This window comes from Macrotis lagotis, chromosome 8, assembly GCF_037893015.1.
Source record: "Macrotis lagotis isolate mMagLag1 chromosome 8, bilby.v1.9.chrom.fasta, whole genome shotgun sequence".
Taxonomy (NCBI): domain Eukaryota; kingdom Metazoa; phylum Chordata; class Mammalia; order Peramelemorphia; family Peramelidae; genus Macrotis; species Macrotis lagotis.
In genome coordinates this window covers 60003280-60027366 of record NC_133665.1, presented here as the reverse complement: position 1 = coordinate 60027366, position 24087 = coordinate 60003280, and the positions used below count along the sequence as shown (strand labels likewise).

General features: G+C 37.3%; 1 protein-coding gene across 2 annotated transcripts in view; it reads left to right on the top strand.

The window, feature by feature from the left end:
• Positions 1-24087, top strand: part of ABCA3 (ATP binding cassette subfamily A member 3) — a 123966-nt gene that overhangs the window by 90515 nt on the left and 9364 nt on the right. For both annotated transcript variants that reach the window (XM_074197262.1, XM_074197263.1), the window contains exons 17-27: positions 1363-1461; positions 4270-4456; positions 6146-6449; positions 9559-9832; positions 10004-10208; positions 11198-11417; positions 12014-12172; positions 13371-13543; positions 20000-20128; positions 20631-20825; positions 23871-24058. In XM_074197262.1, coding sequence (XP_074053363.1) covers positions 1363-1461; positions 4270-4456; positions 6146-6449; positions 9559-9832; positions 10004-10208; positions 11198-11417; positions 12014-12172; positions 13371-13543; positions 20000-20128; positions 20631-20825; positions 23871-24058 — 2133 coding nt within the window. The remainder of the gene's footprint in view (positions 1-1362; positions 1462-4269; positions 4457-6145; positions 6450-9558; positions 9833-10003; positions 10209-11197; positions 11418-12013; positions 12173-13370; positions 13544-19999; positions 20129-20630; positions 20826-23870; positions 24059-24087) is intronic.

The following is a 24087-nucleotide window of genomic DNA, read 5'->3' as shown; positions in this document are numbered from 1 at the left end:
GTCTTGGACATTTTTTCAACTTGGTGAGATTTTTATTATACTATAATATGAGAGTGGACCTACATTCATATTTGATATTTTCATTTTTCAAATAGAGCAGAAACAGCCTAAATGTTTGGGGTCTTTTTTCCCCTTCTTTCTCTCTCTTTTTAATCTAGCCAGAAACTATTTCTTCAGTGTTTTTTTTTATTTGATGAAATCCATTGGTGTAATCACCAGAAAAAAGTGACACTTTCAAGGATTTTTAAGTATCCCTGCTTGCCTTTCTGGGCAAAGAAGCAAATGTTCAACTTTTTTTCAAAAACTTTTCCCTCACTAAGTAAGCATTAAGATTCTGTAGAAATGCTTTGACTGGTAGGAATAATAAAAGAAATCTAGTTATATTAAATGTTAGTAAGTAACAGGTTATATATATATGGAGCAACTAGATAATTCTCAGTTTAGAGGTTATGAAGACTGAATCTTTTTTCATGTTGTGTGTTATAAAATCCTCAATAATTCCTACAGGAAATTTGTATTTGTGTGTATACATTTTTAATAGCCAGGTCTCCTTTAGAATAAGACAAGAGTAAATGATCTGATCAATTCAGTGCCTTCATATACATATATATATATATATATACATAAATAAATTATCTTAAAACTTCTATAAAAATAGTAATAATAATTAGCATCTATATAGCCACTCACTGTGCCAATCACTGCGCTAAGCACTTTACAAGTATTATCTTATTTTATTCTCACAATAACTTCAAGAGATGATGCTATTTTCATCTCCATTTTATAGCTGAGGAAGCTGACAGGTTAAATGATTTGCCCAGGTACACACAGCTAGTAAAAGTATAAGTTTAGATTTGAACTCAGGTCTTTTTGACTCTAGACCCAGTGCTCTATACACTGGGCTACCTAGCTCCTTTAGATGAAGAATGACTAAACAAATTATTGTAAATAAATGGAATGAAATATAATTGTACAGTATTTATGGAGAATTCAAAAAAATACAAGCATATGTATATAAAGTGATGCAGAGTAAAGAAAGTAGAACCAAGAACAACATATATGTGTTGACTATAACCTTGCTATTAAAAATCAACAAATTCATGTTATGCACATCCAGAAAAGGTAAAAAATGAAAAGGATGATATAGATATTGCTTCATTAAAGCTGTTACTCCTTTTGGAATAGGGCTAACAGTTGTAAAACAATGGAAAGAGTTTGTAGTCTTGGATTTGTTTTATTTTACTGATATACTCATAATTCTTATATATTTCACATACTTAAATACCTATTGTTTTTTAATGGATTTTTTTTAAAAAAAGGACAACCAAACTTGTCATTTTCATTCTATCACCTTCCTCCTAGGTTTGAAACTCTTTTTACTGAACTGGAACTGAAACAGAAAGAGTTGGGCATTGCCAGCTATGGTGCTTCAGTCACTACCATGGAAGAAGTCTTCCTTAGGTGTGTATTTAACTCTGAGCTTTGTTGTTATGGTCACTTAGAGCTTAGAAATATTGGTGGTTAAAATATTGAAGGGAAAAATTTTGTTCTTCAGTGTATTCTAAGATGTCCATTGCTAGAACAGAGACAAACTGGTTAGAGAGTCCAATACTGATGCCTAAGGTTAAAGTATATATAATTTTCCCTAGATTTATCCTAGAGACTATCACACATTATATTATAACAGAAATTTGGCTAAATCTAAAGATTCAGACAAAGATGTTCATGAAGAATGTCTTCCCAGTCCAGATTTTTCTCTAGGTGAATATTTGGCAGAATTAATAACTGATGCTTAATTCTCCCAGAATTATTATACCAAACATAGTACTTAGATAACCTAATTGGAGGATTCTCACACTGATTACAGACATCTGCAGCAAGTTATAGTACAAAATACATTGAATTCCAAGACTCAGAAGACCTGGGTTCTGATAACTGTGGTAGTTGTGGTCACAGTAATCTCTTTGAATTTGTGTGAAATGGGAATAAAAATAACTCCTTTGCCTCTCTTTTGTAAAAACTGTTTAAAAAACCAGGAGCAGCTAGGTGGCACAGTGGATAGAGCACCAGCCCTGGAGTCAGAAGGACCTGAATTCAAATTCAGCCTCAGTCACTTAACCCCATTGTCTTAAATAAATAAGTAAAATTAAAAATTAAAAAACTATATAAACATTAGTGTGTTGTTCTCTAGTGTTGAAAACAAATTACTTAATTAAGCTGCTGTTACTCTTATGAAACTTGAGTTTTCTGCATTAAATGAATGAAAAGAAGACTGAAAAATCTGGGAATGCATTTTTAATAGCCAGGTCTCCTTTAGAATGGTCTTATTAAAGCAAAACAAGAGTAAATGATCTGATCCATTTCAGTGCCTTCATGCAGGTTGTCCACCATGCCTGAAATAATCTCCTTCTGCCTCTTAGAATTCCTGTTTTTTGTGTTTAAAGAATCAGTTCCAGTATCACATTCTGTGTAAGAAGACTAGAGAGGCAAAAAAGGGGCCTGTAATGAACTTTAAATGCCAGTCAGTGAAGTTTATATGTGATTCTATAGACAAAAGGGAAGCATTGGATATTTTTTTTGAGAAGGGGAATGATATGGATTTCCATTTTAGGAAGATCAGTTTAGAAACTGGGGGAATGGATTAAAGTAGAAAGAGACTTGAGCCAGGGAGACCAAATAGGAGTTCTTGAAATAACTCAGTTGAGACATAATAAGGGCCAGAACTAGGGTGTTCAATATTCAAGTAGAGTAAAGGGGACATATGTGAGGAATATGATGGAGATAGAAGCAAAAGGATTTGGCAATTAATTGGATACATGAAATGAGTGAGAGTGGGTTGAGGATGACATTAAGATTTTGAACCTGGGAGACTAAAAAGATAATGGTACACTTGATAGAAATAAAGAAGTTCAGAGAAGGGGTAGATAAGAGTTGGTCTTGATATTTCCTACTGATTTGGACATTTTATTTTCAAGACATCAACTATCTAGTTTTAAAAGACCAAAAGTCAATTCATAATGTAAGACTACAGCTTAAAAGACAGACTTGGGTTAGCTATATTTAATTTCACCTTTGAAACAGCTCTCAAATGTATTGCTTTCTCTCCTGATATTGCCACCCTCATCTCTTTATGTGTGGACTATTTCTATAACTCTTTGATTGGTTTGCCTGCCACAAGTCTTTCCCCATTTCAGTCCATTCTCTTCTCAGTCTCCAAAGTAATTTTTCTAAAGAGCAGGTCCAACTGTGTCTGTCCCTTGTTCAACTAACACCAATTCATATATAAACCACCCATTGACTTTTAATTCCTTTCATAACCTAGCTGCTCCCTCCAACTTTCAGTTCTTCTTACACGTTATAATGTTCTTCCACTCCAATTTATTCTTTGATCCAGTGACACCAACTTTTTTGCCATTCCTTGAACAAGATATTCTGTCTCCTGATTCTAAGCATTTTCATTGGTTTTCTTTCACATCTGGAATACTCTCCCTTTTCATCTCCATCTACTGGCTTCCTTCAAGTCCCAGTTTGTTGGAGTTTTTTATTTTATTTATTTAAAGCAATAGGGTTAAGTGACTTCCCCAGAGTCACACAGCTAGTGTCTAAGGCTAAATTTGAACTCAGGTCCTCCTGACTCCAGGGCCGGTGCTCTATCCACTGCACCTCCTAACTGCCCCTCAAGTCCCAGTTTTAATCCCACCTTCTCCTTGAATTCTAGTGTTCCTGGCTGTGTTGATTATTTCCAGTTTATCCTATATATAACTTGTTTGTACATCATTGTTTGTGTATTGTTCCCCACTTAGACTGTAAGGATAGAAACTGTCTTTTGCCTTTCCTTTTATCCCCATCACTTTCCACAGTGTCTGGCAAATAGTAACCTCTTAACAAGTGTTTATTAACTCTTTGACTGCATTCATAGATTAGGAAATCATAGAAAGAAAACACTATTAATAATTTGAGGAGGGACAGCTAGGTGGCACAGTGGATAGAGCACCGGCCCTGGAATCAGGAGGACCTGAGTTCAAATCCGGCCTCAACCACTTAATAATTACCTAGCTGTGTGATCTTGGGCAAGCCACTTAACCCCATTTGCCTTGCAAAAATAAATAAATAAATTGAGGAACTTCCTTTTTTCTTTCATTTCCTTTGTTCAGTAGGAGTGCTGAATAGACTTTTCAGTTTCATGTTTTTCATATTGATTTAATCCACACACACCAAATTTTATTTTCATTCATGATAAAAAATATGTCTTGTATTTTTTTGGTTCAGAGTTGGTAAACTCGTAGATTCAAGCATGGATATCCAAGCCATACAGCTTCCTGCCTTGCAGTACCAGCATGAGAGGCGGGCAAGTGACTGGGCCATGGATAACAACCTCAGTGGAATAATGGATCTCACCGACAGCATTGGGGCCTTGATCAAGGAAGATTGTAATGCCATCAAATTTAACACCAGGGTGAGCATTCTTTTTTTTATTTTATTTTTTTTTAGGTTTTTGCAAAGCAATCGGGTTAAGTGACTTTCCCAAGGCCACACAGCTAGGTAATTATTAAGTGTCTGAGGCCGGATTTGAACTCAGGTGCTCCTGACTCCAGGGCTGGTGCTCTATCCACTGCGCTACCTAGCCGCCACTTTTTATTTTTTTTAGAAAGATTTTATTTATTTTGAGTTTTACAATTTTTTCCCCCATTCTTGCTTCCCTCCCCCCACCCCCCACAGAAGGCACTCTGTTAGTCTTTACATGGGTTCCATGTTATACATTGATTTCAGTTGAATATGATGACAGAGAAATCATATCCTTAAGGAAGAAAAATAAAGTATGAGATAGTAAAATTACATAATAATATAATGGTGTTTTTTTTCCTAATTTGAAGGTAATAGTCTTGGGTCTTTGTTCAAAGTCCATAATTCTTTCTCTGAATACAGATGGTATTCTCCATTGTAGATAGCCCAAAATTTCCCTGGTTGTTGCACTGATGGAATGAGCAAGTCCATCAAGGTTGATCATCACCCCATGTTGCTGTTAGGGTGTACAATGTTTTTCTGGTTCTGCTCATCTCACTCAGCATCAGTTCATGCAAATCCCTCCAGGCTTCCCTGAATTCCCATCCCTCCTGGTTTCTAACAGAATAATAGTGTTCCATGACATACATATACCACAGTTTGCTAAGCCATTCCCCAATTGAAGGACATTTACTTAATTTCCAATTTTTTGCCACCACAAACACAGCAGCTATGAATATTTTTGTACAAGTAATATTTTCCAGGGTGAGCATTCTTACTTGGGACAGTAAGCCTGGCAATTTCAGGATAGATATGTGACACCCTTTAGTTTTAACTATTTGAATCCAAAGAAATATTAGCAATACCTGCCATGGAAGAATCAATTGATCATGATGTTGGCCTCTCTGCCATGCAGCGTGAGAGTGAAAGTATTCTTCCAGATCTATTTACATATTAACCAAGGCAGTAATCATCTGACCCTCTATAGAAAAGTTCTGGGAGGAACATTAAACTCAGGTGGTCTGTTCTTATCCTGGCTATCTCACTTATGCAGCCTTGGACCCTAGAGCAACATTATTTCACCTTTTCTGATTCCCAGTTTCTTCTTCTTTGATCAGGTGTGAATGCTCTGCAAGAATATATATCAAAATATATATCAAAAACATTTTGAAAATGGATAAAAGGTGATATTCTTCTTCTCTAGTTACTCAATCCCTACCAGTGACTTCAAAGGAGAAATTGGTCTCTTTTCTTTTCAATTAATACCTTGGACAAACCAAAGCAGCTTGGCCTGCTGGCTGAGATATGTCAGAGCTTAACCAGCAAGGCTTCTCTTCAGAGTTGTCCTGGGTAACCTGTGTTTTCTTTTGATGACCAAGTTTCAGTTAAATATTAACTGGCAGGGGGCAGCTAGGTGGCACAGTGGATAGAGCACCAGCCCTGGAGCCAGGAGCACCTGAGTTCAAATCTGGCCTCAGACACTTAATAATTACCTAGCTGTGTGGCCTTAGGTAAGTCACTTAACCCCATTGCCTTGCAAAAAGAAAAAAATAAATAAATAAATATTGACTGGCCCAGAATCTGGAGTAGATTGACTTGCTTTAATCTCTGTAATTCCAAGTTTGTCATCTCTTTCTTGTAGTTCTACCTTCACTGCCAGCAATTCTATTCCATGTTCATAAAGAAGGCCTTGTACAGCTGGCGCAACTGGAAGATTCTAGTGGCCCAGATCCTTGTGCCCCTGACTTGCATCACCTTGGCTCTCATGGCCCTCAACTACTCTTCAGCGATTCGGGATGACCCCATCTTGCAGCTCACCTTGGATCAGTATGGGCAGACTGTTGTGCCCTTTTCCATCTATGGAACTTCCAAGCTGGATCAACAGCTTTCAGAACACTTTAAAGATATGCTGCAGGCTGAAAAACAGGTTCCTCGGGAGGTGTTAGGTAAGTCCTGCTAGTCTGAAAAGAGCTATCTGCCAGTAGCCAGTAGCCAGGAAAAATATCTGGGATGGGTATGGTGTCACTCACAGTACAAATCCCAATTTGATAGGTGAGGAAATGGAGGTTCAGATTTATCTGGTGTTCACCCAGCAATGAAATAAGCTTCCTATGGAAAAATTAAGGAGACATATATCAAAAAGAAGAAAGCTAAAGCAAAATGCCACCTGGTGGCATTAGTGTTTTACTTAGGAAAGTGGATGAGATGCTTTAGTATGAGGCATCATTTTAAAGCATTGAATGAACTATTTTACATCTTGAAAGGTAATGGTTCCGCATCCTTTCCTTGTTCTCCATCTGCTTGCTTTTGCCTGCCCAGAACAGAACTTCAATTAGGTATCCCCAGGTCTCTGAGCCTTAACCTGATTGATATTCAAACTTGTTGTCATTGTTTGATTACTCCATTCACAACATTAATCACACTTACACACACACACACGCACGCATGCACACAGGCCTTTTGATGATCCTAAAAATATGAGAAAGTCTAAGACCCACCCCCATTGGGGAAAAGGTTGGGGAATCCTGAGTTTTAAATATTGGTTCTGTTCATATTTTTGTTGATGCTTGTAATTGTGAGTTTTTCACATGATTTGCCATTTAGCACAGTCATTCTATACCTTTATAGTTTAATTAAAAAAAATAAAATTCCTCTAAATCTCTTGAATTCCAGCCTATCGAGATGATTTTTGGACCCTGATCATGTCTAGATAGCACCAGCTATCCCTCTTAGTTTTGGCATACCTGAATATTTTGATAAGCATATATTCTATATTTTTACCATTATTGATAAAAAGTATTAAATAGAATAGTGCTAAGGTCAGAACCCTCCACAATGCTACTAACACTTCCCTTCATGTTGACCTCATTCAGTTAAATTCAATAAGCATTTCTTCAGATAAGAATTCTTAAACCCATTTATGAAAATATAAATATGTTTTTTTCATGAATTCATGTTCTTGACCATTTTGGCTGCCCTGATTTGACGATATCCAGTTTAACAGTGTCTTTCCTAAAATATAGTATATAAGCTGCCTCATTCTGTTATTTTACCTTCAAAGAATCTCTCCCATGTAGCCTCTTCTTCCTACTCCCATTGTTCTCATCATCTCTGACCGGGATCTTTTGCCTCTTATCTCTATTACTTTATTGGTCTTCTAACTAGTTTCTTCATCTCCAGTCCCATTACCCTTCAAATCTGTTCTTCACACTGGTGCCAGTTTAACCATCTTCATGAATATCTCATTCTATCAATGTGTTATTCAGAATGCCGATGATCCTTCAGTGTTATTTTTGTTGAGTCATTTCAGTTGTCTCCAACTCTTCATGACCTAATTTGGGGTTTTCTTGTCAAAGATACTGAAGTGGTTTACCATTTCCTTCTTCACCTCATTTTATAAATGAGGAAAATGAAACAAATGTATTTAAGTGACTCGTCCAGATTTGAACTTAGGACCAGACCAGGCCAGGCCCTCTGTCCACTAAGCCATCATATCCTAACAGTGCCTTAGTCTGGAATTCCACAACAGCAAAAAATATAGCACCAACCAATAACAGCAGCTTCATTTCTCATTTTTGTACTCACTCTCCAGTAGTTTATGTACTTTTGTGTTCCGCAGACATGTCCCATGAATGCTCAGTTCTTTGCCCTTGACTGTGTTATTTCCTAGACATGGAATGGTCTCCCACCCAGCCATTCTCCCCTGTTACCCACTGCAAGCCTACTAATACTTTAAGACCCAGCTCAAATGCCTTCTCCATGAAACTTTCCCCAAGACCTCCCATCAAAAAGTATCTTTACTCAGAACTCTAGAACCTTGATATCCTTTGTATATTCTATAATCTATATAGTATAGTCATGTGAGAACATCTATCCTCCCTCTACACACATACACATATGCGGGGGTCCAGCCTCTGCAGGGTCTCTGGAACCTGACAGTAGGGATAGAGTCAGCAAAAGGAATTGAGTCAACACAAGGGTTTAAAGAAAGAAGCAGGTTGACTGACTGTCAGCTGCTCAGATTTATTTTTATAGTCTCAGAATCATTATATAAGCATCAAGCAAGCCAAGATCCTTTTCTTGATTTTACAGAAGTTTACAAGTTTCATTATCAATCATGTGGCTAATTTCTTATCCCTGCTCAGACTGTGATGACCTCAACCTGGCTGTTATCTAGTCTGTCGCTACATTGTAAAGTTATTAATTAAGCAGAACTTTCCTAATAATAATCTTTGATATAATTCATTTAATGGAATGTTTTTACGTTCTTGTGCCACATATCTAATGTTTTTCAACACACTCCATTGACAACCTACAGTGAGGGCAATTATGTTTGTCTGCCCATCTGTTGACTCCCTCAACAACCACTTTCCTTTCAGCTCTTGTTAATAGACACCAGTTTTTGTGACCTTTTTATTCTTTCCCAATAAACTAAGGCTGTTAAAATTCACATATCGGTCACCTATGCTGACTATTCTTTCACCATCTTTATTATATATTCCTGTGTATGGTAAGGGGGACAAAATTGTCAATTTCCCAGGAATTCTACCTAACCCATCTTGTATCTGTTTTTCCTGTATATATTCTGACATCTCCTTGGAATTCCCAGTGTTGGGTTTTCCAAAGATTTCATAATGTTGGAACCTTTTGTATACTTCAGAGAGAGGCAATCCTGTTAAATTTGGACAGAGTTTGCAATCTGTTTTATTTAGGAAATTTCCCTGGAATCCTCCCTTTATAGTCATTCCACTATGAGGATCGGTAAGTTTTGCAATCAATATTAGTCCTACAAATATAGGTATACATGGAATCCCTATATATATTGAAGAAGGAAATGTTGTTCCATCAGGCAGTGTGGCTGGCTGCCTTGAGTCTTCTTGCCGTGACTGTGTCAAGCAGCTTAGAGACCCTGGCTCCCAACACACATACACACTTGTAAACTCTGAAAATAGCAACTAATATATCTATCTCCTTTGGTACTTAATACAAGGATTTTCATCAGGTAGGTGCTTATTATCTAACTGAATTTAATTGCTCATTGCTTCCCCATACTAGGTGATTTGGAAGAGTTCCTGATTTTTAGGGCCTCAGTGGAAGGTGAAGGCTTTAATGAACGATGCCTTGTGGCAACCTCCTTCAAAGATGTCGGAGACCAGACAATTATCACAGCTCTGTTCAACAACCAAGCCTACCATTCTCCAGCCACTGCCCTGGCTGTTGTAGATAATATTCTGTTCAAACTGCTTTCTGGCCCCACTGCCTCCATTACTGTCTCCAACTACCCTCAGCCTCGAGGTGCCGGCCAGGTCACAACAGAACAAACCAGCGAGTAAGTATAAGAAAATTAGGTTTTCATTCCATGGGCATCTCCCCCCAGCTGGTTTTAACTTTTTGTTAGTAAAGTAGGTCATGTTCTGGAGTGTACCTATTAAGGAAAATTGCTCTTTTTTCCTAACTCAGTGTCCTGAGAGCTCTCCTCTATGCTTTTTGTCTCTTGCAGGACCCACACAGGATTTCACCTAGCTCTTAATTTGCTCTTTAGCATGGCTTTCTTGGCCAGTACATTTTCCATTCTGGCAGTCATTGAGAGAGACATGAAGGCAAAACACATTCAGTTTGTCAGTGGAGTCTATGTCATTCATTTTTGGCTTTCATCTCTGTTATGGGATCTTCTTACCTTCCTTATCTCCTGTTCCCTGCTGTTGGTGAGTTTTGAATAATATTTCAGTTGAAACCCTATTTCCCATATACATTAAAGGAGATTTCTTTTGTTTTTATTTCCTTTTTTAATGTTTTATCTGGTGCTCTTTTATTTTTTGAATATAGCTGTTAGGGGCAGCTAGGTGTCACAATGGATAGCACCAACCCTGGAGTCAGCAGGACCTGAATACAAATCTGGACTCAGACACCTGATATTTATCAGCTGTGTGACTATGAGCAAGTCATTTAACCCCATTGCCAAACAAAAACCAAAAAGAAAAATGTAATTAGCTGTTATTTTCTATGACTACCCCCCAAATAGAATTTTTCCTTGTAACTAATAAGTATATAAGCTAAATCAGTCTGTACATTGACCTTATTCTTCAGTCTGCACCTCTAGTCTACTACTATCTCTCTGAAATGAAGTAGCAGACTCATCTCACCATCAGTCCTTTGACTTCATTACTGGACAGTGTGTTGATTGGAGTTCCGAAGTTATTTAGTATTGTTTTGTTTTTCTTTGCCTCTTTTCAATTATAATATAAATCATCTCTTAATTTGGATCTCCTTTTTTGGCACTAAAACTTCTTGCCTCAGTTTCCTGAGTCTACAGAAACAGTAGTCTTCTCTAGATCTAGATTTCTCTATGTTTGATACTCATTAAAATGTCCCAGGCTAGTGTTCCTTGAGAAATATTCACAAGTAGGAGCCTCTCTGACTCCTTCCAAAGAGAAGAGAGATAATGTCTTTAGCTAAGATAAAAGTCCTCTTTAGACTCCTTGTGCTCAGACTCCATAAATAAAGAGAAAGTGAGCACATCTGGTTTGTTGTTTGATGTGTTATGGGAGATTCAGGAGTTCTGAATCTATTTTAAAAGGTACTAGAAACAGAATTTCACTGCTTTTTCTTCCTGATGTCATTATGAATTAATTTTTTAAGACTTTTTTCACCCTTTTCTCCCCATTTCCCTTCCAAATATGTCTCTGTGATGTAGGTGGTGTTCAGAGCCTTTGATGTGGAAGTTTTCACTCAGGATAATCACCTTGCAGATGCTTTGATGATCTTAATGCTCTATGGTTGGTCCATCATCCCCCTCATGTACCTGATGAGCTTCTTTTTTTCTGGAGCTGCAGCTGCCTACACCCGACTTAGCATATTCAACATCCTCTCAGGCCTTGCAACCTTTCTCATCATCAGTATCTTGCGGATGCCAGGTGAGGAATATTGAATTTGACACTAGCTTTGCTCCTGGCAGACACATAGTAATTTCTTTCCAAATAATGGGTATATGAGGAGAAATGAACATGTGAATGGGAACTGTTACTAAGTAGATAATTCTTGAAATATCAGTGAAAATCACTGCTGTTCATAGTTCTATCAGTCTGATGCTAGAGCTAAATCAGACCTGCTGACATTGAATTAGGAAAATAAGCTACTTGGGTGAGCTACCTTATCTTCTCTTCCCATCCTAAAGTCACAATGGGAACCATTTCGAATTAAACTTGGAAGAATTGTTATTTCCTCCCTGACATGCTGTTTTCTCTAGTTTGAGAAAGAATGTTCATTTAGGCCAAAGATAATTTTGGACTTCTAAGCCTGATTGACCATATCAGTGAAAGATACAAAGCTCATAAGTTTGACAATCCTGGTCCATTTTGAGGAAATTCCCAAAGTAACACTTTTGTTTTCATGTAGAGTGAGAAACAAATATTGTTGTACAGAGGATGTTATGGCTTCAGGGTTATTTGACAGTCTTGGAGAAAGATGGGTTTGCTGCACAGTAAACTAATCTGTCACATTTCCATTACAGGGCTAAAATTATTGCAACTTTCTAAAACCTTGGATATGGTTTTCCTGGTGTTGCCCAGTCATAGCCTAGGGATGTCTATCAGCAATTTTTTTGAAAACTATGAGACTAAGAGATACTGCACATCCTCTGAGATTGCAGCCCATAACTGCAAGAAATTTAGTGAGTATCTTGAATTCCCCTAGCCTCTGGTTTAGAAGTCCCTTTCATATCTTACCTTTCATACTTAAAAGCAGACAGAGGATAAATTAGAGGGAAATATACTCTTCCTTGAAAGGAAAAAAGCTGAGCCATCATCAGGAGACACAAATTATTTCTCAAACATGGAAGAATCTCTGTAAAGCACTTGGAGATTTTGAGAGATGACCCAAGGAAAATTCAGAAAAGTCAGTAGCATATGAATTGAGCTCCTCGAGGAGTATATATTTCTTCCCCAAATCCAAGGGGTCTGTGCTTTATAGGTCATTGAGAAATAAAGGCAGCATAGTGTAGGGAATCAGAAGACTTTTTTTGCTTCTTATTATGACAGGTTGAACAAATCATTATCCCTCTCCTTTATAATATGAGAGTTTTTGGTCTAGATAATCTTCCTGAGATCTCTTCCTTTTCTTGGTACTGTGACAGTACTATGTGTTCCCAAGCCATAATTGGTTCCTTGTTGTCTTTCATGGTTCAGAGGTGAAGTAGAGAATGTAATGTATTATAAATATCCTAGAAGAATAGGAAGAAGAGAAGAGAATAAAAATATTAACCCTTGTTGCTAGGGACAACTTGGCTGCATTTGGGCTTTGAACACTGACTGTATTTTGGACCCACTTCCACAAGCTATGGCCTCAAGAGACCTAGAGACTTACCTCTAGAGTATCCTAAGCTCTGGTTTCTAGTGTAATGGTAACTCAAAAACTGATGATAGTTTTAGGCTCCGTATTCACACGGTGGAAAATCTGTAATTCAGACTTATAACTTTAGGATACCTGGAAGCAACAGAGCAGAAGGCAGTTTGATATGAATGAAGCCAGTAGTGTAATGGAGAAGAGGGAAAGGAAACACAGGGCTTCTTCTCTTCCCAGGAACCTAGTTAACATTGGCTGCAGTTCAGGTAGGTTGAGGCCTTTCTCTAAACATTTACTTCTTCCCTAAACCTTTCATGGCATGGCCACATTGAGTTTGCTACATGGTAAGGAATCTAAGGTTAATAGGAAAATGGATTAGCCAAATTGTGGGAAGAATGACATGGGTCCCTTTTGGGTTAATCTGAAGGGAGTGACAGGGAGGTCTTTCCACAATAAGTAAAAGGGAAGAGAGAAACCATAGCACCCCAGGGTTTTAAAGTGAACACATATCCTTTTACCATCTCCAGATATTAAATACCAAGAGAATTTCTTTGCATGGAAAGCTCCTGGGATTGGGAAATACATGACTTCTATGGCTGTTTCTGGCTTTGTTTTCCTCATTCTTCTATTCCTCATTGAGACGAACCTCCTCTGGAGACTAAGAAACTTGATCAGTAACATCTTCAGGACACAGAATTGGGTGAGTAAAATAACTATATGAGATTTCACTTCTTTAGCCTGGATAAAGGAGGTAAATTTAGCTTTCTTTTTTTGGTAAAAAAAAAAATACATATTTATTTTTCCAATTATATTAAAGATAATTTTCAACATTCAGTTTTTGTTTTTGTAAAGTTCTATCCCCCAACATAGGATAGCAAGTAATCTGATATGTTATACATGCACAATCATGTTAGACATATTTCCATATTAGTCATGCTGTGAAAGAAGAGTCAGAAAAAGAAGGGAAAGACTATGAGAAGGAAAAAACAAAAACCAAATTTTAAAAAGTGAAAATAGTATACTTTGATCTGCATTCAGATACTATAGTTCTGTCTCTGGATGTAGATGGCATTTTCTATCACAGGTCTTTTAGAATTGTCTTTGATCACTACGTTGCTGGAAAAAAAAACTAAGTCTATCATAGTTTATCATTATACAATATTGCTGTTAAAGTAATAACTTTCTCCTGATTCTGCATAGCCATCTTTCTTAAAGAGAAAAAATGAATTTGAATCAGATTTAGCCAACCCATCATAAATTTGTTTCTATAGCCATGAATATTGTATAACTTCTGCTGATCTTGAAAATAGAGTTTGGCCAGGGACATGATTTCAGACTCCGTTTTCCAAGATGGTACTATTTTAAATCCATGGGCTATCTATAGGGAATGATATGCAAGATATTATTTTTAAATCTCAGCAAAATACTATTCCATAAAAACAGATACAATTCCCAACAGACCAAACAAATGAATCTTTGTGCCCTTTAAGTTGTCAGAGAAGTAAAGGAATCTGTCTTATACCTTTGATCAATAAGTTCACTCATTCACATGTGATCTGATGCTCCCTATTTTGCTGAGGAATTGGCATTGTGGTTTTAGAGTTAGCAAGAATGATTAAATGAGTGATAGAAACTGAGCCCTGTTCCCCCTGTACTACATCTTAAAGGGAGTAAAAATACACAAAATAAAAGGAAAAAAGAACATTTTTGATAAAAACCAAGTACATCTTTTGTGACCTCCCTCTTTTCCCCTACTTCATGCTTCAAAACACTCCATCATCCCTCCTTTTTTCCTTCATTGCTCCAGGCTCTAAGAAAAAAATGGTTCTTCTCTTTGTCAAGACCACCTCCTCCACCTGTAATCTTGATTCCATCTCCTTCTGCCTTCTCCTGAAACTTGCCTACAAGAGCATTCCCTTTCATTGCCTCATCTTCAGTATCTTCTTATCCTCTAGTACGTTCTCTCCTACTTACAAAAACAGCATATTCCCCCCTCTTCAAAACAAAACCCTTCCCTTGACTATCTTGTATTCTTTCTTCCTTTCAAAGTCACACTCAGAAAGTGCAAAGCACCTTGCTTATTTGAATTTAATCATGTCCTCTTCAATCCTCAGATGACTTACATCTGCCTCCACTCAACTGAAACTAGTTTCTGTAAGTTTACCAATCTTAAGTGTTCGATCCAGTGGACTTCTTCAGCTTGCATTCTTCTTATTTATGATACTACTGCAATTACTACTGATCCCTTCTTTCTGAATATTTACTCATCCCTAAGATTTCCCTCTGGTTCTACTCTCTGATTACTCCTCTTTCTGCTTTGCAAGATCATCATCTGTGTCCCACTCCCTGTCTCCCTAGGCCTTAGCCCTCTTTTATCATCTCTAGTAGATGATTTCTACATCTAGCCAATGTACTTGTTTTAGATATATATACCTTGCCCTTGGCTCTAATAAGTTCTAGATTCATATCACAAGAAAGGTTCCTCTGTCAGTCACAGTCTCACTATTGGGTTTATTTCTCAAGGAAATTTTTGACAATAAAGAAGGACCCAGCTGTTTAAACTATTGGACAGCTAGATGGCACAGTGAATAGAGAACTAGTCTTGGAGTCTGGTGTTCAAATGCTGCCCCAAACACTTGACTAGTTGTGTAACCTTGAGCAAATCACTTAATCCTGTTTGCTTTATATCCAGGGCCATCTCCAGTCATCTTGATTCATATCTGGCCACTGGATCCAGATGACTCTTGAGAAGAAAGTAAGGCTGGTAACTTAGCACAACATCTCCTCACTCAGATCCAATTCATATGCTTGTCATGGCATCACATCTTTGATGTCATGATCTTCTTTGAGAATGAAGGACATCATCATTAGTATATAGCACTGTACATTGTACCAATATTGCAATGTGTAGTAGTGATATTGGAAACAAAAATTTGGAGATAGACAATGAGTCCAAAAAATTAGAAATGGCTAGACAAATGATGATGATATAAGAATGCAGGAATAATCAAGAATAATGAATATGTAGAAACCAGAAAAAATTTTGGGAATGAAATTATGCAAAAGGACCAAACCAGAATCAAAAGAACAGTATGCACAATTGCTACAATGTTATAAATGCAAACTACTTTACCTGGGAATAACAATGATCAAAAATGTTGGCTAATAGTGGCATTAACTTATAAAACACCCATTTAGGGCAGCTAGGTGGCACAGTGGATGGAGCACTGGCCCTGAAATCAGGAGGACCTGAGTTCAAATCCAGCCTCAGACACTTAATAATTACCTAGCTGTATGACCCTGGGTAAGTCACTTAACCTCATTGCCTTGCCAAAGAAAACGCACCCATTTAGTCTTTTTTTTTAGCAAATAGAAAACTAAAAAAGCTTAAGTTTTCAGGTACTATCAGTAATAATTACTTTTTGATGCTGTTTTGCTTTCTAGTTTTCAGAGATAATGTCTGCTGGTGTTCAGTTTGAAGTTTACTGAGGTCTTGTATAGTGTTTTCAAACAAAATTTATCAACAAACCCCATGGGATTTCACAAACTCAAATGATCACAACAGAATCTTCATTTCCCACCATCATGTATAAGCCAAATAGAAACAGAAGTCTATTCTTTCAGTTATAAAGTCAGCCATTTTCCTAAGAGCTAATAAAACTAGTCTTTCTTAAGTACATTCTTTTATTTTTTTAATTTTTAAAATTTATTTTAGCCAATGGGGCTAAGTGACTTGTCCAAGGTCACACAGCTAGTCAATTATTGAGTATCTGAGGCAGGATTTGAACTCGGGTCCTTGTGACTCCAGGGCCAGTGCTCTATCCACCGAGCCACTTATCTGCCTCCTAGTTTTTCTTTAAAAATAATAATCATAATAATGTTTTAAACTCCTCTCCCCTAATACAGAAACCTATTTATAACATGTTATCAATGTACATAGTCAAGAAAAACAAATCTACAACTTTTCCATGTTCACAAATCTGCATCTCATTCTTTAATTTTATTCCATCAACTTTCTGTCAGAAAGTGTATTGATTAGAGTTCTCAATTCTTTCAAAATGGCCTTTTTAAAATAATATTGTTAATAACTCCTGGTTCTACTCACTTCACTCTTACATCAGGTCATGTAAGATTTAACAAAATTTCCAGAACATTTCTTTTTATAATTCTTATGGCATAATAATATTCCGTTGCTTTTATGTGCCATAATTTGTTCAACCTTTCCCCAAAGTAATGGACACTCTCTGTTTTCAGTTCTTTGCACAATAAAAGACTACTATTACTATTTTTGTACATATGGGTATTTTTCCTCTTTGTTTGATCATCTTCGGGTATTGCTTTGTCAAAGCATATACATAATTCAGTGACTTCTTAGGCATAGTTTCAGACTGATTTCCAATCTGATTTCACAGTATACTAGTGTGCCTCTCCTTTGTGTCCCTCAAACAATTGTTATTTTTCCTTTTTTGTCACTTTTGTCAGCCTATCTGATGGGAATGGAATCTCACCTGTTTGTTTACATTTCTCCATTAGTGACTTAGAGCATCCCTTCATCTGTCTGTTGAAAAGTTGGATTTTTTTTTAAGTTTTTGCAAGGCAATGGGGTTAAGTGGCTTGCCCAAGGCCACACGGCTAGATAATTAGTAAGTGTCTGAGATCAGATTTGAACCCAGGTACTCCTGACTCCAAGGCCGGTGTTCTATCTACTGTACCACCTAGCCGCCCCCATAAAGTTGGATTTTTTCCATGGGAAACCTGCATCTTTATATACTTTATATATCTATTGGAGCAGCTAGGGTGACACAATGAATAGCACACAGGTCAGGCAGACCGGAATTCAAACCCAGCCCCAGCCTCTGTATGTCTTTTTTTTTTTTTTTTTTGGTAAGGCAATGGGGTTAAGTGGCTTGCCCAAGGCCACACAGCTAGGTAATTATTAAGTGTCTGAGACCGGATTTGAACCCAGGTGCTCCTGACTCCAGGGCCAGTACTTTATCCACTACGCCACCTAGCCGCCTAGCTGTATGTTTTGAGCAAGTCATTTGAACCCGATTTCCTTACATCCAGGGCCATCTCCAGCTGTCTTGATTCATATCTGGCTCTGAAGAAGAAAGTGAGGTTTCTTAGTACAGCCTTAGTGACTTAGTACAGCCCTCCCCTCACTAAAATTCAATTTATGTTCTTATGTCATCATTTGTCTTGATGTCATGGTCTACTTCAAGAATGAACATCAAAATGATCAAAAGGATATGAACAGACAGTTTTCAAATGAAGAAATTAAAGCTATATATGTATTTCATGATTGATATGAAAAAATGTTCCAAATCATTATTGATTAGAGAAATACAAATTAAAACAACTATGAGGTACTACCTCACATCTATCAGATTGGCTAAGATGACAAAAAGGGAAAATGATCAATACTGGAGAAGCTGTGGGATGATTGGGACATTAATGCATTGTTGATAGAGTTGTAAACTAATCCAACCTTTCTGGAAAACAATTTTGAAACATGCCCAAAGAGTAATAAAACTGAACATAGGGGGCGGCGAGGTGGGGGGGGGGGGCGGCTAGGTGGCATAGTGGATAAAACACCGACCCTGGAGTCAGGAGCACCTGGGTTCAAATCCGGTCTCAGACACTTAATAATTACTTAGCTGTGTGGCCTTGGGCAAGCCACTTAACCCCATTTGCCTTGCAAAAACCTTAAAAAAAAACTGAACATATCCTTTGGCCCAGCAATTCCAAGACTAGGTCTATATCCAGAAGAAATTATAAAAAATGGGAAACATCCCACATGTTCCAAAATATTCATAGCAGCTCTTTTTGTGGTGGCAAAGAATTGGAAATTGAGGAAATGCCCACCAGTTAGGGAATGGCTAAACAAGTTATGGTATATGAATATTATGGAATGCTATTGTTCTATGAGAAACCATAAACAGTCGGACTCTAGAGAAGCATGGAATGAATTACAGAATCTGATGCCCAGTGAAGGGAACAGAATCAAGAGAACATTCTACACATTAACAACATTGTGAGTTGATCAACCTTGATGGATACAGCTCCTCTTAGCAGTTCATAGAGCTAGGACAACCCAATAGATTGGCTAAGGACAATGCTATCCCCATCCAGAGAAAGAAAAAAAAAACCAAAACAAAGGGGGGGAAAACCCTTTCAAAATCTGATAAACACTTCATTCATTTTTTTAAATATCTCATGAATTTCTTTCCCTTAATCTTCATTCTTCATATCAAATATGACTAATCTGTAAACAAGTTTAACACAAATGTGTATGTACAATATTAATCTGACTTTTGCTACTGAAGGGATGGGGTTGGGGAGGGAGGGTGGAAGGAAATTTCTAACTTTTATACAGAAGTATATGAATGAATGTTGAAAAACTTTCATAATATGTATTTGGAAAAATAAACTATCAATAAAAAGAGAATGAACATCAAGCTGTTGGGGAATAGCTATTAGGGGAATACGTGAATCAATTTCATATATACATATATATATATATCTTGTATATATATATATCTTGGCTATCAGACCTTTAGCAGATAAACTTACTGTAAATGTTTTTCCCAGTTAATTGTTTCTCTTTTAATTTTAACTATATTTATTTTGTTTGTGCAAAAACTTGTCAGTATTATGTGATGAAAATTGTATATGATCTTTTCTGCCCCTTACCTGGTCATGAATTGAAAGTGTCCTATATTCAGCTGATTGCTCCTGGGACTTAGTTCTTAGAAATGTTCCACTCTGTTCCTTTTCTAAAGTTTTCTCAGAATATTTGCAATTCAACATGAGTCATTTCCTCAATTTCACAATCATGATGGAGCTTAATTTCTGTCCTTGTGGAAAGTAGCCAGTTATGTAGGTACACATATGTATATACATATGTATATTTTGACATACTTATAGGTGTGTGTGTATATGTCTATGCATGCATCCATACATATATATAATCTGAGGGAGTAATTCCTGAAAAGTCTTCTTCAGAGCACACTATTTTTTTTTCAACATTTCTGAATAACTAACAAACACAACCTTATTGCCCCTCAAATCCTGCTCTTTTAACCTCCCTCCAATCCCAGTTGAACCAGACATCTCCAAGGTTTTTACAACTTTAAATTTTGTCTCTGGAACCCAGGCACAGTTACATATCCAATCATCAGTGATTCCAAAAGACCAAGACGTTGAAGATGAGAAAAAGAAAGTTTTGGATTCTCTGCCAGAGTTGTTGCTGAATACCCCATTGGTTATTAAGGAACTCACAAAGGTAAAGCCAGGTTATGGTCATAGTTGACCTGATCCTTCCCACCTGCAGTTTATGAAATATATTATCAACTTGAAGCAGCTGATCTCTAAAATGTATGTGTGTCTTCTTTATATATCTGAGGAATTCTTTCTTTTTTTTAAGGTTCACAAAGCACTTTGGTTTTTTATAACTTTTTTCCAATTTTTTTAATAAATAAAATTTTATTTTCATTTGTTTTGCTTTTGCATTCCTAGGAGGTGGGGCTTGTGTTTATTTCTTAAGGGTCGGGTGGCTAGGTGGTGCAGTCGATAGAGCACCGGCCCTGGAGTCCCTGAGTTCAAATTTGGCCTCAAGACACTTAATTGCCTAGCTGCGTGGCCTTGGGCAAGCCACTTAACCCCATTGCCTTGAAAAATCTAAAAAATAAAAAAATATATTTTTTAAGGATCTACAAGCTTAATTTTCAAAATACCAGGCAGTGGTTCCTCAGTTTATGGGTTCTCTCTTGGGTGGTACATCTTAGGTGTATAGCCAGAGGGTGCCCTTCCTAGCTGTGGACAGAATCTCCCTCACAGTCCAGAAAGGAGAGTGCTTTGGACTTCTGGGTTTTAATGGAGCAGGGAAAACCACCACCTTCAAAATGCTGACTGGAGAAGACACTATTACCTTTGGAGATGCCTTTGTTGATGGCTGCAGCATCATCACTGACATTAAAAAGGTAAGATTTTCCCAGGAAAACAGTGCCCTGAGATAAATGTGGCATCATAAAAAAAAATAGAACTTTTGAAACATTGATGGAGGAAATTGTTCCCCATTTCATTTGCTGTTTTCAGTGGCATCAGACTTTAGTAGGTCTATATGGACAGTGTTCTCACTCCCAGACTCTTGACCATCTTAGACAAATAGATTTTTGCAGTCAACTGATGAATCAGAAAACATTTCATAAGAATCTTCCATATTCTAGGGACCCCACTAGATACTGATAGGACAGACAGGAGGTCCTGCAAATTAGCCCTGAGGAGAATGAGGAGAGAAGGAGAAACAGTTGCCTATATGAGTAGATACCAAATAGTGACAAAATAGATACAGAATAGTTCTGGGGGAAGGGAGTGTAGATGAAGATAGTATTTGAGCTGATTACTGGAGGAAACTTAAGATTTTTCAGAGGCAGAGGTTAGGAGGATATGCATTCCAGACCTGAAGTATGTAACCTGTTGCATGAGGGGGAGAGCCTTAAATATACCCTTAAATATATGTCCCTCACAGAAAGTCCTAATTCCCATACTTTATGTTGTTATTTAGAAATTCTTATCCTTTCCTTTTTTAACCAATTGTTTAGGTCCCAAATTTGTCTCTCTTCTGAATGCCCAACTTTCAGTTTCCACTAATAATAAAAAGACTTGTCTTCCTAATTCTTTTTTTTGCCCAAGATTTCACAATCCTTAGCTAAAGTTTTTTTGGTAGTACTATTTATCATAAAATAAGTAATATGGGGAAGGTCTATTAAATTTGACAATTGTTAGGAGGCTCTCTCTTATTTGTTAGATGAACAAAGAACCATATTGGTTCCCTCAACAGGGAATCACCACTGACCACCACTCATCTTCTCTTTCTTTCACTATTACTGAATGATCTCTCATCTGATGGCTTTTGTGACTAAATCATCTTTCCTTGGAATCCAAGGAGCTGCTTTTTTTTAAGGCATAAGAAACTGCTTTCTGTATTTTTTAAGGTTCATAAAGTACTTTTTTTATAAATGTTTTTTAAGTTTCCATTTACATGTAAAAAAGATTTCAACATTCATTTTTATAAGATTTTGAGTTCCAAATTTTTCTTCTCATTCCCCCTCCCCAAGAAGGCAAGCAATCTGATATAGGTTATATATGAACAATCAATCATGTTATATACATTTTCACATTAGTCCTGCTGTAAAAGAAGATAACTGAACAAAAGTGAAAAGCCATGAAAAACAAAAAAGTAAAAATACTATAAGAAGGCTGCTTTCTTTTGAGATGATCCAGCTACCCCTCCCCATCTATTACTTAGCTACAGATATTTAATGGGCCCCCTTCCTCCCTTCTTGGTGTTTTATTCTTCTATCTTGCAGCCTTTTGTCACAGGGTAACAATTCATGTAATTTTTTCTTCTTTGTTTCCCCTTTGTAGGCATTCCTTCAAGGAACAGTTTATTTTCCCCTGATAATCTGGCGAGTTGACATAATTTTTTTAGCCCTTTGACCTTCTTTTCTAGGACAGAAATCAACAGAGTTGTTACTTGGTATTAACAAAATAGCATATCCCTTTTAAGTCACTGCATGTTTTCTTAGGCCTCCATACTTGCTTAAAAGATCCACAGATGGGGCAGCTAGGTGGCGTAGTGGATAAAGCACTGGCCTTGGAGTCAGGAGTACCTGGGTTCAAATCCGGTCTCATACACTTAATAATTACCTAGCTGTGTGGCCTTGGGCAAGCCACTTAACCCCATTTGCCTTGGGGAAAAAAAAAACAAAAAAAAAAGATGCACAGTACTTTGTCTTCTTGCTAGTTAGCCAAGACGGCTGCCTTCATGACTGATTGCTGCTGCAGACCATTTCCCGTTCCTATTTAATGCACAATGCACAGCAAACTCCTGACTAGGACTCCCAATAGGGGAATCTACCTTTTTTTGGAGATTAGATGCTTCATCCACGGAAACACTTCCTGGGGAGAAAACTGATTTTCCTTTTCCCTCTGAATTCCAGATCTCTTACTCTTGTCTGATTTCCTCATTCACAATTAACACATAAGGTCTATATGAATAGCAAGCCTCTAAAGATGCAGTTTGAACCAAATATTTTCATGTTAGAGTTACATTATGGGAGGAAATATGAGGACTTTAATTTTTTGATCATAGCCCTTTTGGCTTTGTTATTTATCTGTAGACAGTTTTATCTGCTCATAGGATGATAGGTTGCTGTACTTGCTAACCCATTGTTAGATATGAAGACCTGCAAAGAAAACAGCAACAATTTCATCTATCAACAAGTGTTTTAACAACTGGCCAGATCATACTTTACTAGGTCCCAGAGTTTTTAGCAGAAATGTTTTTGAGGGAGAAAAGGGGGAAATTCTACTCATTTCTGCATTCAAAACATAGGTCCTAAATTATAAAACTAAATTATAAAACTGAAACTTGTCCCTCTCATGCTGATTGGTTGCTAAGTGCCATTCCTGACATGACCAGTCCATGTGTCTGGACTCTGCCTTATTCCCAGAGCACATTTACAAGGCTGAATGCCATTTCTGACATCCCAGGGTGGGGATCCTGCCTTTCTCATCCATGTCTGTTTAATTGTAAACAATGATGTTGATAGCTTCATAGGGTCAAACAAGATTCTCCTGTGTGATTTTCCATTTGTATTCTGTCCTGGACACACTCACCTGGAATTTAGCAGAGATACAGGCTGATGCATCCTGGCTCTTTGCTTCAGTGGAAACCCAGGAATAACCCTGATAAGGAAGCATTGAAAGATGCCCATCTAGTCCAGTCTGCTCCAGGAATGGGAAATCCATTGAATTCTATTTTGATTTCATCTTAATTTAAATTGCTATCCATTAAAGTCCTAGAAAGGGAAGTATTTGGAACAAATACTTCTCCTGGGTAGGGTCATAGATAGAATGTTTTCTGAGTCCTTTTTCTTTACAGATTCTCTGTAGCAAATGCATGTAATAGGGTTTTCTCTTTTGATTACACCTTTCTCCTGGGGAATTCACTATTGTTTCAGGTACGACAACGAATAGGCTACTGTCCTCAGTTTGATGCCTTGTTGGAACACATGACTGGGCGAGAGACTCTGATCATGTATGCCCGGCTCCGGGGCATCCCTGAGTGCCATATTAGCAACTGTGTGAAGAATGTGTTACAGGGTCTGCTTCTGGAACCCCATGCAGATAAACTTGTCAAGACCTACAGGTAAGTCTCAGCATTCACTTCCTTATACC